Raw genomic sequence first — 18,617 nt, forward strand, 5'->3', positions numbered from 1 at the left:
ACTAGTAAAACATTGTCATACCTTGGACCTATCTTAATTTAATGATTTTGATGATGTGGCCTTGTTTTGTGGCAGAAAAACAGCATAGTACAATACCTAGTGTCTGCCACACCTGTGGTGTGGCAATTTTAATTTCAAAACGATGCACAATATTTCCCTATGACATTATTTCTAAATGCCAAATATCAGTCATGTGTACACCAAGTTCTGTCTTCTACTCTTCTTTTCCGATTTTTCATTTCTAAATGTAATATTCACATCTTAATGTAATATTGTGGCAAATAGGGATATAGTTTAACCACAAATTCTTATGTCTATTCCAAGTTCATTATGTTGTATTTAAATGTTCATAGGATTGGTCTGATGCCAGTGAAGAAGATGCTAATGATTCCCTGAGCAGAGAAGACTCTGGAATCCAAGAGGATGGAACTCCACAAGAAGATCATGATCAAAACAAGAAAACTGACCCACATGTTTCATGGAAAGGTTTGGTCTTCAAATATTTTGTACATTTCTTGCCTAGTTAATTCAAACATAAAGACTTGTCTTGGCGATCTTAGTCAAAGTGCATACTCACTGTTGAATGATTATGTTGAAGGACATTTTTATTCATCTGTCTTCTGAGATGCTGATTTAGATCCTTAAATCCCTAGAAGAAGGTAATAACACATAAAACAGCTGGAAGTTTGTCAACAGCCTTAGAACACTGTTCAGATAGTTCCTCACCCCCATCACTGACATGGCTTTAGACTTCTGATCCCAAAACTCCAATGACATTACACACAACCGATACAACATTCATCCATTCTCCCAGCTTCAGGAAAAAAAACCTGTGAAGTAAGATTAATACACACACCGCATTGTCCTGCACCAAGCACAGACTACAATTTCTCATATTCCTTTATTATCTACCTGCCTCAGGCACCCCTTCCCTCCTCACCCTCTCTGCAACCACCTTCCCAATTAAGAGCATTCTTCAAGGAACCAGGTGCCCTTCTTGGTGCCTTTTCCCTCGTCATACCTCGTAACCTCCAACTCCAAGACAATGTTATACAGCCATCATAGGATCTCTACATTGAATCTATCTCCCTCCTTTGGATCTGCAGTAAACATTGCTGCTTCCTCACACTTTTCTCTCCCTTAACAGTTTTCTACGATAGTTATATTGATGGGTGAGTCCCTTCTTGCTTAATATATATATATATTTTTTTAATTTGTTTTTATTGCAGAATTAGAAACCATTGCATATAATAAATCAACCAGCACACTCATGGTGTCCCTCCGCATGGATCAAGTAAACCATAGATCGTACACAGCCATTCTGCCCGTATCCCGGAGGCCGGGCGGCGCAGTAACCCAAATTTCCAGCAAGAACATCACAGTGAGCATCCCTGAGGGACAATTGGTCAATGATCGCTTCGTGTATCTGCATTTTACCCCCCTAAACACCTGACCCTCCCCAACCCCGTCTAGCATATCCTAACAGTCCAGCCACATAGGTGATATTACATCCTAACCCCCAGGTCTTCCGGTGGTGGGCCCCTATCATAACAGTTCCATGTGTCCCTGACTCTACCCTGCCATGTAGCCAAGTACTCCCGCCACACTAGGACAGTGCCAACCCGGGGATCACCGCTGCCTCCCGGCCTGGGTCCCGGTGCCTAACCCACCCCCCCAACAATCCCAACACCCCCCCCAGCCCCCCCCCCCCCCCCTAGCAACCGCTAACGATGTGGGCCATGCTCCTAATGCCACTATGGGTTCCGCTACAGATCAAATGATACCTCCATACTCATAAGCCTCATGGAGTCCTCATACACAATCAATTCAGTCTTCGTCCTCCACCATGGAGTCACGCAACGCTTGGACTATCATCTCCCACGCTCGCGCTGCTTCTAGGCTCTTTTCATTGTCAAGCTTGACTGCCTGTCTCATACGGAGCACACTCTCGCATTCAGACCACCTCAGCAGCTCATTCACCCATCTCCTCACAGACGGTCCCTCCTTAGCCTTCCAGTGCCAAGTGATTTCTCTCTGTGCCAGTATCAGCCCCAGATCAATAAATTTACTCGTCACCTTAGTATTCTTCGTGTGTGGGAACCAGAGCAACAAACACGCCGCCATGTCAAAATCCACCTCTCGATCGGTCACTGCATTTAGGAGTTCCCCAACCTCCGCCCAGTAAACCTCCAGCTTCGGGCAGCCCCATAACAAGTGATCTAGATCAGCCTCCAGTGCTAGGCATCTCGGACATCTCGCCTCCTGCACCTGGAAATACCTTTTAATCTTCTCCGGGGTCAGGTAGGCCCTGTGCAGCACATAAAAATGGACCTGCTGAAAGCGTGCGTTCCTCGTACCCTTCCACGTGCGTTTAAGGATATGACCCCACACCGTGTCCGGAATGGGCCTACCTATGCTAAGTTCCCACTTCGATTTCATTCCCAGCGGTATCGCTGGCGCATACGGTCGGGACGCCTTCGCTCTCCTCAAACTCCGTTGCCAACACAACCTGAGCGTCTTCTCCTCCATTGTGAGGCCTCGTAACTCCAGTCTCTGCTGCATGATAATGTAAGCCAGGACATGATGTTGTATACCATGCTCTCGCTCGTGTTCTGGCCCTCTGAATACCCTAGCCACGTGCTGTGTGAGGACCTGAAGCTGCGCGGCCAAGTAGTACAACTCAAAGTCGGGGACCGCCATCCCCCCCCTCAAGCTTGGGTCGAAGCAAAGTGTTCAATGCCACCCTACGGCGACCGTGCCCCCAAAGAAAATCGATTGTCATCGTCCGCAGGTCCTTAAAGATCCTCTGAGGGATCCAAATGGGCAGCGTGCGAAAATAGTACAGTAGCCGCGGGAGCGCAACCATCTTCAGTAGCGCTACTCTACCCAACACCGACAAAGGGAGGGAAGCCCAAAAGGACATACAGCCTCTCAGTGCTCTTATACATCGCCCAATGTTACCCTCCAATAAGTTCGCGACCTCGTGGTAGATACGGACTCCCAAATAAGTGAAGCAAGAAGGCTCCCAGACCACCCCTATATCACGAACGGGACACGGCACGTCTGCCCTGAGCGGAAAGACGCAAGTCTTCGTCCAGTTAACCTTGAGGCCCGACAACCGACCAAACTCGGACAGCATATCCATCGCCCCCTCCAGAGCCCGCTCCGCGTCCGCCATGTACAGCAGCAAATCATCCGCATACAGTGATATATAGTGCGACTGCCCGCCTCCGTCGATCCCCGTGTACATGACTCCCGACCTGGCGTGCGCCGCTAATGGTTCCATCGCCAGTGCGAACAGCAGTGGGGAGAGCAAGCACCCCTGTCTCGTCCCTCTACAAACCGCATAAGCCGCGGATACCAGAGTGCCCAGGCGCACCCGTGCTGTAGCCGAGGAATACAACACCTTCGTCCATCTACAAAACCCCTCGCCAATGCTAAACTTCACTAGGACTTCATCTAAGTAGACGAACTCCAGGCTATCGAAGGCTTTCTCAATATCCAAAGATAACACCGCCGGTTCGCCGCCCGCTTCCGTTGCGCCGTCCAATATCCCAATCAGACGACGAATATTAAGCGCCGTGTTCCTCGTAGGGATAAACCCCGCTTGGTCCCTGTGCACCAACCTGGTCATATGCGGGGCCAACCTGGTGGCCAAAATACGGCTCAATATCTTGTAGTCCACTGTCAACATGGACAGCGGCCTATATGATCTGACATCAGATGCCTCTCTGCCGGGTTTCAACAATGGCACTATCAACGCCTCCCTCATCGATCTGGGCAGACTCCCCAGCCTGTGAGCCTCCCCATACACCGCCAGTAATCTAGGCGCCAAGCTATCCACATATTTCTGGTAAAATTCGATCGGCAGGCCATCTACCCCGGGCGTTTTATTCCTCGCCATATGTTTAATGGCCGCCCTGATCTCGGCAAGCGTGATAGGTCCCCCCAAGTCCTTCGCATCGTCGTCATCCAGCACCGGAAGCTGCATTGATTCTAAGTATTCACTGATCTCCCAGGCCTCCACCCCCAGTTGACTCTCATATAACTCAGTATAATAGGTCCGAAAACATTCCATCACCGCTGTCTGTGAATAAACCATCTCCCCCAGCGTATTTTTTATGCTCAAGATTGGGCAGCCTCTGAGTTCAGGGTTAGCTAGCCGGGCCAGTAAAGTGCCTACCTTATCCCTCTCAGCATGTGCTTTAATGGCATATTGTCTATAATCATAACTCCGCAGCCGTTCCATTTCGGTAGCCACCACCTCCTTGGCTTCCAGTAACCGGGCTTGTAAGTCCGGTCGGTCCGGTCTGCGCTGTTCCAGTTCCCTCAACTTCTCTTCCGCCCTAGTAAGCGCATTCAACACCGACGTTCGAGCATTCGAAAATCTACCCATGCACACTCCTCTCACCACCACTTTCATCGCGTCCCATTCAGTGGACCTACAAGTAGCTGTCCACTCGTTCTCATCAAAGTATTGGTCTATGCCCTGTTGGACCGCGGCACTAAACACCGAGTCCTCCAAGGTGTCGGGCCGAAGCCGCCATGTTGGGATCGCAGGTCTCGCACGCTGCCATTGTACATGCACCAGCAAAGGATTATGATCCGAGATGGTCCTGGCCAGGTACTCCGTATGAGTAACCAATGTAGCTAGGGACCCACTGCACAGGACCGGTTCGATCCTAACATGTAGAGCATGGAGGGCCGAGAAAAAGGAATAGTCCCTACCACCCTGGTGTTGCTCCCGCCATACATCCAAAGACCCCATCTTTCCTGCCAATCCTTCCTTTGTGCAGCTAGTCTACGCACTGGGGAATCGACCAGTGGAGGGTGAGACCTATCCAGAACAACATCCGTGATCGAGTTGAAGTCCCCTCCCAGAAGCACAGGACCCGCCAGGAAAGAGGCCAGTGAGCTGGATAAGCCATCAAAAAAGCGAGCCTGGTCAACATTCAGAGCATATACACAGCACAAGACCACATCCCGGCCATATAACCTCCCCTCCACCGCCACATATCTACCCTCAGGATCCACCAGCTGATTCAACACCTGGAACGGTACCCCCGCTCGTACCCATATCAATACCCCTCTAGCAAACGCGGAATAAGTGGTTCCAAAGACCTGCCCTCGCCATCTCTTTTGCAACGCAGTGCATTCCTGTTTAGTTAAATGAGTCTCCTGCAACATGGCAATCTGGACCCCCCGCCTCACCAAATAAGCATGTACTTTGTGGCATTTGACCATAGTTCGCAGTCCTCGGACATTCCATGTTCGGCATTTCAAGTTAGGTAACGTCCCCATGCCAAAGCATAACGATCCAGTTCAGGTGTAGCCATTCATTGCCCACATCGTAGCAGTTGCCCCCCCCAAAAGAACAATAGAAAAAACTCCCCAAACCCCACTCCCCAGGACAGAGTCTACAAACCCAGTTCCAGCCCTGATCCAAACCTTAAACAAAGCACACATCCGACTAATCTGTGGTCACCACCACAGAAGGCCTTAAGGGCCCCGAGGGGGTGAGTTATCGCCGACCCCGGGCAGGCAGAGCCCGCACCCGCGCCTTCCATCCCGCAGTGCCGATGCCACACCCTACCTGGCAGCCCTTCTAGCACCAACAGAACAGTTCCCTGCGAGAAATACAATGTCACAAGTCCCATACATGAGTCAGCCATGAAAAATCTCGTCGGAAGTCTGTGGGGTGACCACCGGGCCCTTCGAGCTCTCCGCCTCCGATAATTCCTCTCCAGTCCTGCTGCCGTCCTCGCCAGAGTCCGATACAGCCAGGTCACTCCCCTGCTGCCAGCGCCCCTCTTTTGTCCGCGGCCAATTGAGCCTCCCGTTTCGCTCTCTGAAGCTTGTTGCGGGAGCGGATCCATTGGGATTTCCGGACCTGAAGCGGTTTAGGCCTCTCTCGCTGACTCTTGCCAGTCCTGTCCGTGCCGGCACGATACAATTCTAACCATGACCACGCTTCATCAGGAGTTTGGAAAAATTGAGTGTTCCCATCCAGGATTACTCGCAGCTTAGCCGGGAAGAGCAATGAGTACTGGATGCCCTCCTCCCTCAGCTCCTTTTTCACCGCCAGGAAGGACGCTCTGTTCTTCTGGACCGCCTGTGTATAATCCGGGAAAATCGTGACTCTACTATTTTCTACCTCAAATGGGCCCGATGCTCGAGCTTTCTGGATTAACAGGTCCCGATCCTTATAATGGAGGAGCTTCACCACCATCGGTCTAGGGGGGCGGCCGAGCGCCGGTGGGCGAGCCGGCACCCTGTGTGCTCGTTCCAACGTGAAGAAGGAGGTGAGGCCCTCCGGTGCCACCACCGTCCGGAACCAGTTCTCCATGTAGGCCACCGCATCATCCCCTTCAATTCTCTCCGGCAGGCCTACGACCCGCACGTTGTTCCGCCGATTACGGCTTTCAGCATCCTCCGCACGTCTCTCCAGCGTGTCCAAACGGTTGAGGATGTCCGTAATCTTATGTTCCGCGGTCACCACCGCCGGTTTCAGGTCTAGAAGCAGCTGCTCATGGTCCTTTACTTTGTCCGCTAGCTTGGCATGATCCGCCCTCAGGAGACCCAGCCCCGTGGTGACCTGCGCAATGTCCTGCTGCAATGCCTCCTTGGTCGAGGTGATGGCCTCCAAGATAGTATCCAGGCGGCGGTTCAGTCTCTGCTCCTGGTCCATCATCAGCGGGGAGGCCTCATCGACCTGGGATAGCGCGGTCGAGTCCTCCCGGGCCTGCTCCGTAATGGCTGCTCCTCCCGCAGCCGCCATCTTAGGCCTCTGTCGTCGTCGCACGGACACGCCCGATCTTCACCAGTGCTCGGTAACCCCTGCCCGGGGGACTTGCGCACCAGCAGTTATTGTGGTAGAGTACCTCCTCGGTGCCAGCAGCTCAAAGAACCAGGAGTACTAGGGCCGCCCGCTCCACTGTTGTCAGGACCTGGGGTAGGGGGGATGGGGGATGAATAAACGAGTGCGTACAACTAGTACACCAGTCCAACCCTGGCCCCCAAGCCCCCAGTTGCCCCACAGGTCTATGCCAGCACGTCCCCGCAACTCCAATCTCGCCGAAGGTGGGCCACCCTGTAGGCCGACGCCAATCCTCCTCAGTTTTGGTTCAGAGACCATCGACCCTCTCCGCCGCCATTTTCTTCGCACTCCGGGCAACACCTCGGGCGTCGTCTCTCAAGGTCTCAGTGACACTAGCGGTCGCCCAAGAGCTCTCAGCCGCTCTCCAGTGGTTCTCCAACACCTCGCAGGCCAGTTGTGCCTATCAGGGGTCTCCCCGGGTGTCGTTTTCAGGAGAAATAGCGGGACCCTGCACGGAGCTGCAAGCTCACGCCGCCATCCCGATCGGCGTCCAAGCCACGCCCCCCTCCCTTCTTGCTTAATATCACATATCTATTAGCAAGTCCTTTTCTTTAAAGACTCCTTACATTTCAACCTTTTTCTTAAATAAAACACCAGCAACTGCCAGTGACTGACCTCTTCATCTACATTTCTCACCCCTACATGTCCTATTTGACTTTCCTGCAGCCGTGTCGCTAATGTCCCCAAGTTATCTTAACAACTTGTCTGCATCATTTGTTCAAGAAGTCCGTCCTTTACTTGGTCTAGTCCATTGTCCCTACCTCGATCACTGCTCTTAATCCACCAAATACCTTTACTCTCTCTAGGTATGTCTTCCTGGCACATATGCTCCATGCTTGCAAAGCGTAGTGCACATGAAAATGAGCAGGGCTAAATTATGGTTCAGGGGCAGGTAATCTTGTTTCAGTAATTAATTCAAACCCAAGTTCAATAGTGGAATCTTATTCAACTTATTTTCTGTTTCTCACTCTAATTTTTCTTCAACGTCTTTGAAAGGAGTCTTTTCACCAGCAACAATCCATTGCTCTTTGCAACCCAAGAAAATCTAATTCTGCGAAACTGGTCCACATTACAGCTACCTTCTTGCATGCCTCAAATGTAATCATAATCCCTTTTTGCAACCACCTCTCTACTATCCTAATCATGTTGAATCTCTCAGCTGCTTTAGAAATTGTGGACTAAAACATTCTCCTGACTGGGGCATCTCTACCATTGTATTTTCTTAGAATATCTACTTTTGTGACTGATTACACTAGTGATTGTGGTACCTACCTATACCAGTCTCTCTGCCGACTCTCCCAAGTCCCTTTACTTGGTTTTCTTCACCTTTTATTGAATGTCATTTTCCTTCGCAACATTTGCTAATAATGTTGTAGTTCTATTTGGGTCCCTGACTTACCCACGCTCTTAAACAGGCATTTCAAAATTCTTTTATGCACTGCAGTTGTGACACAGCAGTGAAAAGCAAAGCTTGTTTTCCAGGGCTCAGTCCTTATACTGGAGCCTGCCTCTTTCAGTCAATGTTAATTTCTATCTTTGAGCCACAGCTCAAAATCCTTTTAACAATACTTGACAGGTTTGGATCCCATGGCCTGTACAATATTGTTGTTGGGTAACTGTTATGTATTAACCCCTTGACTGCTGGCCCGTTTCCGCCCATGTGCTGTAAACAAATGAACAGGGGCGGGCCATGACGAACCCCAGCCGTCATCAGCACACGAGCACCGTAGTGCATGACGGCTGGGGTTCGTCATCCGCATGAAAGGGGTTAATAATTGTCAGTTTCTTATTTGAAGTTTCAGCGCTGGCTGAACATTTAATTTGTATGTTATTGCTCTGAACTTTGGATTCCTACCACTGTCTAAAGTGAGCCATAATTGCTGAACTTCACCATCCCTGGAGACCTGTAGGTCCAAGCAGCTGCGGTCTGTGCGGGTAACAATGGTGGGGCGGTGGGGCCATGTAAGGGGGGGATTTCAAAGGATGATGCAGAGGAAAAATTAAATAAATAATTAATTTACCCTCAGCATCGTCCCTCGAAATCCCCCCTTACACGGCACCACCGCCCTACCATTGTTACCTGCACGGACCCCGGCTGGGTCCAAGAGTAACTTGGTTTATCCAATTGAAGTTCAGTAGTACTTATTGGCGACTCGGCGACAACAGTGCTAAATAGCAGAGCACTTAAAGTACTTCCCAGTAAACATAGCCCAAGACCCCACAAAAACGTCTCACATTCTAATGGCCACTTTTTTCACTGTCCTTCTCCCACATGCACTTCATCCAGTGCCCAGACTGTGGAATGCTACTCTGCAATAGCCCCTGCTGTGTCTGACTGATTTGTGCTATATGACCTTCCCTACTGGAGAATTGGGATATTGGTTCCACTTTGAACAGACACCTCAAGGGTTTTTATAGTTCTGCAGTATCAAGCACTCTGTGTTCTTCGACAGGCATGCCTTCTAGAATCTATTTAAGAAAGGCTCTAGCAGAGGTCACAGAAGAGCAACCAAGTTTGCCCTTGATTGTCCATTTCACAGACATTTGATTTTGTTTCACTAAGGTTACCATTCATAATGCTGTAAATTGTTTGCCTTACTTGGTCTACTGTGCATCTTCCACAATTGTCTAGGCTTATCATTGAGTGCTCTAACAGTAAAGCTCAACAGATTTCAGAGATGGTCTATTGTAAAAAAGTAATAAACCATGCGTTTTCAAGATACCAATTGTTAAAACACAGGCTGATACATTTCCCCCTTGTAAAGAAAGTTTTTCATACCTGCACGTTTACCATCATTTCTAACACAGCAGGATTGAGCTTCTTTAGTTAACAAATGTGTCCTCAATTTTAGATGCACTCAATGTCACTTGTATTTCTGATGTAAAGGTCAGTGAACTGCATGCTAAATCCTTAAAAAAATATATGTACTTTTTGTACAGATTAACATTATAGCCCTCGGCAAGCCCAGTTGCTTACAGTTGAGTCTGATTGTCTTGTAAATCAGGCTCATTGTCTTATAGTTTCCTCTCCAAGTCTTGTTGCTCTGACCAAATAGTACCTACAATCTCTTGAGACTAAAAATAAATGTAATAGGGAAGATGTGATTTACCTCAAATGCGGTTTTTCAAGACGGACATTCCTTTCTTTGTAGTTATCAGAGTCGCCCTTAAGCAATCAAGACTTGCACTTTTGTGTATGGACAACACTCCCTTTGCTAAATTGTACTTCTAAGCTATTTGAGAATTAGTTCTTCAAGCATCCCTGAATTCGATTTGAATCTTTGACATATGCTTACCGGCTTCTTTGTGCCCTCAGAAAACTATTAGTTAAAGAATAGCTCATACATGTATAATTTTTTGTTTGCCACTTCTGTCACAGCAGAGACTGGTTGACTAACCTGGAAAAGCCGGGTACAGCCGGTGCGATGAGGATGCTAGTTAACCTCTTCCCTTTCTGCGGCACCACCTGTGAGCTGGTATAAACTCACTCTACAGATCTTACCACAGCAGGGGAAGGGAAAAAAAGGGATGAACAAAACAATAAAGCTGTAGCAGCAGGAACACTCGATGGCGTGGGATGCAGGCGTTGTAGGCTTCACTCCTATGAAAGCCCCGTGTTCCCTGTATGAGAGACACAACACAACATACATGAGTTTCCTAGCCTCACCTTCTCTGTATAGCTAAATATATAGATATTGTGTGTCTACACTTACATAATGTCTGCCACATTCATCCTAAGAACAAAAAGGCACAAAAGGTAAAAATATAGTAAAGAAATTAAAGTGTTCTTTTCCTCTAATAATCCAGGGCACAGCAAAACTCAGCAGAAAGAACCTTCTGAATACAGAAGTCACTGTAGGAATGTACTTATCTGATATAGTAGTCTTGTATCTTGAGTATTTCTTTCCAGGCTGAGATAGACTTTATGGTTCAAGGTGCACAAGGTTGAAAACAAACTGGTACCATCCAAGATTTGCCGAAATTCATCAGAGCCCCTCAACAGCCCAACCATGTAAAAAACGAAAAGGTAATCCAGAGGAGTATGCGACAGTAGCCCTGTCTGCGCGTGGAACAGCAAGGGAAATCCTTAGAAGAGTTCGCCTTCTTGCGAGCACTCCAGCGCTTGTCGTTAAGGCAGGGATGACTAATCCTGCTGGGAGCCTCATCGGGCGCTGATATTGCGGTCGCGCTCCACCACGAACGCAAGGAAAGGCGGTCCGAGAAACACTCTAAACTGTTCTAGCCTAGAGATCAAGGCACAGCAGGACTTCCTCGTTCCCGGCCTTTGCCGGCGGGTGATAGCAGGGAAACTAAAAGACGCGTTCGCGCTCCAGCGCTAACTCGTGAAAATAGATCAAAACGAGTCAGCTGCAAAACGCCCTCTGGATAATGATCCGGGATCTTCGCGTTCTGGCAAGCCGGGGCGGCGTCTCTTCTCGAGGCCAATGTAGGAGAGTAGGGTCTGCTTCCTATGGTCACCCCCACTTTTTGCTCTAATACACTGGTTTTTCGACTTTAGTGTGGCTGTGGGCCTGCTAATCAGACCCACAGCCCAGCTGTTCCCTCTCTAAATTCATACCATGTACTTTAGGTACATACCTAATTGTGTATTGGGGCACCTTTGTGAGCCCCTGTATAGGGTACCATAGGTACCCAAGGCATAGGTGCATCCAAGGCTTACCAGGGGCTGCAGCATGTATTATGCCACCCCTGGCTGGCCATCCAAACTGACACAACTGGCTGATCACTCAGCTGGGGCAAGGTTGTTTAATCTCCCCTTTCTTAGATATAGTATTCCTAAATCTACCCTTATATATAGACACATATATACCTATAAGTCACTCCTATGGCAGGCCTTGACAATCCTGAAGGCAGAGTGCTTGGTTTTATGTGAGATGGTGCTCTAGCATGAGCTGAGCCTGTCTGCAGCTTTCGGAACCATGTCCTTATACCTGTTTTATGATGTAGCCATACCATATACTCTTAAGTGCATTATAATCCTCGTGGTTAATGCTAACTTTGGTTTGGCTTTATCAAAACATGTCGTCTAAGGTGTCATACGCTTTGGAATACTACCCCCGCCAGTCCTGGCGGCGGGGGTAGCATTCCACCCTTCTAGAGGGAGAACACATGTAGTTGTAGCTTTACCCGGTTAAAGTTAAACAGAGCCTCAGCCTCACAAAATGGATGCTGCTGCCACAGACACGAGTCTGACCTCGTGCTGCTGGACGAATCTCCGGCAGGGGAGGCCTGGACAATAGGTTTCCTGCCTTGGGAGGTGCTAGCATCTCCCCAGACAGGCTATAGTGTATTGGGGCAGGGTGGCTTGAAAGAAATGAGACACTGCCTGGGGTACACAAGGTGCTCCATGCATAGCCCGGTTCAAACCAGTTGCTGGGGCACTTCAGCCCCAGCTCTGGCGGGAAACTGGACAAAGGGAAAGGGATGTGACCACCCCCTTCCCAGGTTCCACCCATAGGAGGGACCTAGCAGGTAATCCAGCCCCTTAGATTAGTATAAAGCTAGGAGCTGTGTCTAGAGACATTAGATTATCCTGAACTGAAACTCTGAAACGAAACTCTGGACCTTCGACATTCTACTGCAACTAGAAGACTGAAGAATCTCCCTTGTGGTCAAGGAGTGACCACCCTGTGCAAACAGGCACCATCAGTGACTTGCCGGTTTGCTTTGTCGACGCTCCCGCCAGAGCCCGAAGACTTAGCGACGCAGTCTCTGGACTTCCAGACTTCTCTGACTCCGAGCCACATCCACAGCAAAGCTAAGACCCGTGGCGGACACGAGAGAAGTGGGACCGGACAACCTGCAGTACCTGCTTTTTGCTAACTGTGCAGCTTCTGAGGCGTCCTTGAAGTTGTGCATTTGGGTTTGAGAAGCCCCAACCTGAGCAGTAAGTGCACCGAAGCTCATCCCTCCACACTCCACGAGTGCCGCGTGGGGCCTGTGCCTGCATTTCTCTTCGACGCGTCTTCGTGGTTGCTAGCCCGTTGGCTAGTGGCCCTCCTGAAGACATCCTTTTGAATCAAAGCTGCTTGCCTGCTTGCTCCTGCTTTCCTGTCAAGGGGAAGCTCCACAGACCTTGCTGGTCTGAACAAGAACCCGAGCTTCCCTTCCTGTGTGGGATGCCTTTGCCAAGGCTTGTTGACTCCGACCTGGAAGCCGACACCGCCAACAGCGAGATCCTTCGTGGGACAGTCCGTATCTAGCTCCTGGTCGTCGTCGCCTCCTGGTCCACGTGGCTGCAGAGACCAGCTTCACTTCTTCACCTGATTGCATCTCGACATCGCCTGGTTCCTTCCTTGTCACTGGCTAGTGACCCAGACTCTGTCCCCTCTGCTTTCAGGTTCTTCACTTCTCTGATCCACCCTTGGATCCACCCGGACATTTTCCTCCTGGTCGCCTGCAGCATCTTTGTGCAGCTCTCCATAGGATTCGACGACGAAACCCGACACGAAAGAACACCTATGCATCCAGCTTCCCTGGGTGAGGTAGCTCGAGTACTCCGGTGCTCCTTTGGGTAATAACTATCCAAGTGTCCTCATTTAACTGGAAGTGTCCCAAATCAACTACTTTGTAAACTTTACGTTCCCATTGAAAGTCTATGAGAACCCGTGTGTGTGTTTAGACGCTACACACGCATCCTGTGGGACTCCTGCTTCCTACCCTTCGGTTCCTCAGTGTAGCCCCACCGATTTCCAAGGCCCTAGGCCATTCATCTTTCCTGAAGTGGCTCTTATACCACTTCTTTAGTATATGGTTCGTGAGGCCCGTGGGGCAGAATTGTATTTGTGTAACTTATAGTATGCTTATTGAGTAACTTGTGCTGTATCTCGAACTCTGACCTCCTAAAGAGTGCAGAGGGGTTGTGTTATAAATAAATACATATATATTTGATATATACCTTGTGTGGTGTCCTTTCATTTAGTATTCAAGGGATTATTGTTGTAAAAAAATTGGCTTCACATGATCTCTGAAGTATTAGCCTAAGACTGCTTTGTCCATGCTACCACTAGGATAGCAGGTCTTTAAGGTTTACTTTACAACCATCACCATAAGGGTTGTTTGGACTGATACAAGGTGCCCATTCGCATAATGGACATCACATATCAGGCCAACATCTCACAGCCAACTTGCCCTAGGATCACAGGTGACAAGCACCAGACCACAAGAAAGGAGGCGCTTATATCGGAAATAGATGGAGAGAAAGGGAAGTTGAGATAGAAGACCGAGAATGCCTTTAGGTTTTCTGGTAGATGTAGTCCCCTAACCATTTGTGTCATTTGCGTTCGTACTTGGCTGCATACCCTCATACTTCCCCCTGGCCTAAACGTTACAACTTCTTTGTAAAATGTATTGAATTACACGTGACTCTTTAGAAAATCCTATGAGTAAAAATAATTTGATGATCTTTAGATGTAGATCTTTACCAAGATATGTGTTCAGTGTGGGTGTGAGGGAATCCTGTTGTGACCTCTATAATTACCCCATTGATCGCTAGATTACAATTCGGCTGATCTGATAAAGTATTTGAGTGTCCCCTTCCTTCCTCTCTGTGGCAATCTTTTCTGAAGCTTTGCGCTCATATCAGAGGATTACTGTAGTGCTGCTCATTGGCAATGCGCTGTAACTATCTGCTTCCCATGTGTTCAGTAAATTCACAAGCTATGCTCCAGACCTCTTCTTTTCAGAATAGAGTTTCATGTTGTCTTCTCCTGACTTCTGAAAGGACCATAAAATGATGGCATTGAGTTCGGGCTCCTTGGAAGGTTACCGTGTTGGATATAAACAGTTGCAGTTAAATAAATATTTAATGTGCTTTTTTATTAAACTGCTCATTTGACATATTTGTTCTTTTATGTAATTTTCTGCTCCAACATGTTTATTCTTTTACTTTAGTGGGAGAGCCTGAAGCACGTAGCTGGCTGGAGCAGCATGTTGTTCTTCAATATTGGAAACCCAAAGCACCTAGATTCCCCCACAGTTTGCATTTGCACTCTAATTTAACAGCTATGTGGTAAGAAGTTTGATGACATTACCATTGTGAAAACGTACAGTTAAAGGGCTGTCTGATAATGTCTACTGTTTAAATGTAAGTGGGGGAAAATTTCAAAGTATAACTTAAAACTAACAGCAGCACTTACAACACATGATAGGCACACGCATGCGCTCACACTGACACAGAGTAATAAATGTGATCCACAGACAACTAATCCATGCTGTGTAGATGTTGGGTAGTGTACAGTAGAAAATTTCACAATCCGTTAATCAGTATTTTTGTTTGTTGAACTCTGTCTCCTCTGACATCAGTAAATCACTGCTTATAACCTCACATTATATCACTAATGACGTAATCAATTATGATGTCTGAAATGACATAATTGATGACAACACTGTACATGGTGGGGGGGCGAGTTATAGTTATGTCAGATAATTAGAACTGGTGAATGTTAAGTGTTTTTTTTAAGTGTAAAATGTTACGTTTAAAGTCACATATTCACCTAATTTTCACTGTAATCTCAATTCAATATATATATATATATATATATATATATATATATATATATATATATATATATATATATATATATATATATATATATATATTCACTGAAAAAACCATAGGTTTCACACCAGTTATAGTTAGCTGCAAATTCCACGTTATAGTTAGTTGGACTCACTATAACTTGCGCGCCTGCAATGCGCTGCTGATGACGTCACATATTACATCACTCATGACTTGGTCAGTGGCATCACTCATGACATCACTGATGACACCATCCAGTGAATGTGTGTCTTTCTGAAAAATAAATGTTATATGCTATAACGTGAAATTTGAATGGTTTTATGTCAGTAAAATTTGCAGCTAACTATAACTGCTGTGAAACCTACGTTTTTTTCAGTGAATTTCATAGGTTTTTTAAATGCTAATTCCGAACTATATATAGGGCCTCAAACCTCTGAAATGTAATATTTTTGATATTGAATCCTATATTGTATATTTATATAATACTATATATATATATATTTTTTTTTTTTTGCCCTGGAGCGCTCCCGGTTAGCGTCCCGTTAGCGCTATTGCAGCGAACGAAAACATCATCGTGACGTATCGCGTAGCCGCATCCGCGTGATACGCATGGCGTAAGCGCACCCGGAAGCACTCAAGCGAATACGATCGCGCAACGTAAACATCCGACGCGTTTACGCGACGCGACCCGGGGCGCGCCCTGGGGCGCGCCCTGGGGCACGTAGCGTAAGCGCGTCGGGTCATGTGACCTGAAAATAACACTTTTCATTGGTGCAGAACAGTTTTGGTTTCAAAATGACGAAGGCCTGAGTCATGTGACCTGGAAATAACACTTTTCATTGGTTCAAGTCCGTTTTTTTTTTCCAAATGATTAAAGACCCCACCTTTTTTCCTTATTCTGACTTTGTCCTTTGACTGAGGAAGACCTGTTTTAATATCTTTGTGTTATATTTTGTACTTTAAAATGGCTACAGTAGCAGCAGCAGCTGGAGCATCTGCACCACCACCACCACCACAACCCCCAAGAAGACCACCACAAGATTACATTGGTGGTCAACAAGAGGAGGAGGAGGAGGAGGAGAGGAGAAGGTGGCTGCAAGAAGACAATACCCCATACCAGCCAAGACCACACATAGTATGGGAGTTTTTTTCTATCCCAGAGGGCAAGAAAAAAGTCAATGTGGCCAAGGTGACTTGCCTAATCTGTGGCATGGAACTTTCAAGGGGGAACCCTAACAAAAAATACTCTTTTGGAAACAACACCATGATTCGCCACATGCAGCGCAGGCATCCGATCAACTATTCTGCTGCAGAGATGAGGGACTGGCCAGTAACCCTCCCCAATCTTCAAGCACCACCTCCAAAAGAAAGCAACCCACTCCATCGGGACCAGAGGCAAGTGAGACGATCCCTTGCATTCAACCACGGTTTGGGGATGTCCGAATAACATGTATTTATTGTGGTAAGACCATCTCCTATGGTGAACTGAGCATAAAGCTCATCGTCCTTGCTGGGGACAACCACAAATGCCCCAAAAAATCCAAATTTTTTTTTTTTTTGCTCCAGTTGAGCCATTTTCAATTCCCTGTTTTTTGTTTCTCCCCATAAAAATAACAAAAAATTAAAAATTAGTTCATAAAAGCCAAAAAAAGTACAAAATGTTCAGAAAAACACACAAAAAATATAAAACAACAAAAAGAAGAAAAAAACCAGTTCTTTTTAGAACTACTTCCAATTTATAAATAAAGGCACATTTTTTTTTAAACCTCTGTCATTCTTTTTTCCCCATGGTACGCTCCCCAGTCCGCTCCCCGGTGCACGTACCGGGCGCTCCCCCCGCGCAAATCAAAAAAAAAATGTTTATGCCCTGCGTGGCCCTTTTATAGCCCCCACATCAAACCTAGGGGGTCAGGGTGTGTCTACCCTGCCCCCTTATGGTCATTTCCCCCATTGTTTTTTCCACCTCTTGTGTGTCTATCCTACCGAGACACAAGATGGCGGCCGGTCCGGACTGTTTCGAATGTTTACAGACACCCGAGAGCCAATCAGCTTTCCATGCGCACCTCACGTGGCGCGCCCGCTGCGCTCCCCAGTGCACGTACTGGGGCGTGGCCATAGATATATACATTATTTTATTTACCTAAATTACTCAAAATCCACTGGAGCACATATCTTGAGAGATAGCAAAGGCACATCGGGCTACCAGTCCCTACAATTTTGCCAAGTTTGGTGGAAATAGATTCAGTCGTTCGGGCTAAAAGTGAGTTCGACCGCCCTATGGAAATTAACATGGAGAAAACACGTTTTGGGACCCCCCTTTTATCTCGGCCCCCGCTTGACGAATCCCCCCCCACATTTTCAGGGAAGGAGCGGGCCATCTTCTTTGAGAAATTCGCGAAGATTCGTCCACCGGTGCCAAAGTTATTCCCAATAGAATGTTGCGGATTTCCTATGGTCCAGCCGTCGGGAATGCACCACCACGTGAAATCTGTGGACCAAGAGGGAAGCTATCTACTTACCTCACCTTGGAACATCAGTGCTGGATAAGGACGGAGGCACGTGCGGGGGCGCATACAGAGCCTTACAGGTCGAGCAGCTAAGAAAGTGGATCCATACAGGATTGAAGGACTCAAACTCCCAGACTGCATTGTACACAGTCCCATCCGGGCAGCCCATTGAGGGGCGGGGTATAATACAATTTGCAGCCGTGGGAGCACACGCCATTTCGTTTATGCCGCTGAGGAAGAGAATACTCGAAATGCGTACGGCGCACGAAGTGACTGCTTTAACCTTCCGATATGCTGCATGCCGTTCATACCATTTATTAAAGGGTTTTGGGTTGAACTTTCACTGATGTTAGAGTGATTCCTACTTGTGTGGCAAACCCTCGAGCAGTTATATATATATATATATATATATATATATATACATATCTATCTTACTGGCGGTCGCCAGTAGGTAGTTATAGTTAGGATTATTTTCAATACAAAATCTCAACATTCTATTGTGAATAACTTTGGCGCCGGTTGAGGAATCTGCCTGAAAATTTCCTCAAATTTGCCTCATGGTGCCCCGGTCCTTCCCTGAAAGTTTGGGGGGGGATTTGTCAAGCGGGGGCCGAGATAAAAGGGGGGTCCCAAAACATGTTTTCCCCATGTTAATTTCCATAGGGCGGTCGACCTCACTTTTAGCCCGAAC

At 47.5% G+C, this 18,617-nt stretch overlaps 1 protein-coding gene across 1 annotated transcript in view; it reads left to right on the forward strand.

Moving 5' to 3' along the window:
• Nucleotides 1-18,617, forward strand: part of TUBGCP5 (tubulin gamma complex component 5) — a 523,861-nt gene that overhangs the window by 96,990 nt on the left and 408,254 nt on the right. The window contains exons 6-7 of the mRNA XM_086934193.1: nucleotides 354-486; nucleotides 14,792-14,909. Coding sequence (XP_086790319.1) covers nucleotides 354-486; nucleotides 14,792-14,909 — 251 coding nt within the window. The remainder of the gene's footprint in view (nucleotides 1-353; nucleotides 487-14,791; nucleotides 14,910-18,617) is intronic.

This window comes from Lissotriton vulgaris, chromosome 8 (assembly GCF_964263255.1).
Source record: "Lissotriton vulgaris chromosome 8, aLisVul1.2, whole genome shotgun sequence".
Lineage (NCBI taxonomy): Eukaryota > Metazoa > Chordata > Amphibia > Caudata > Salamandridae > Lissotriton > Lissotriton vulgaris.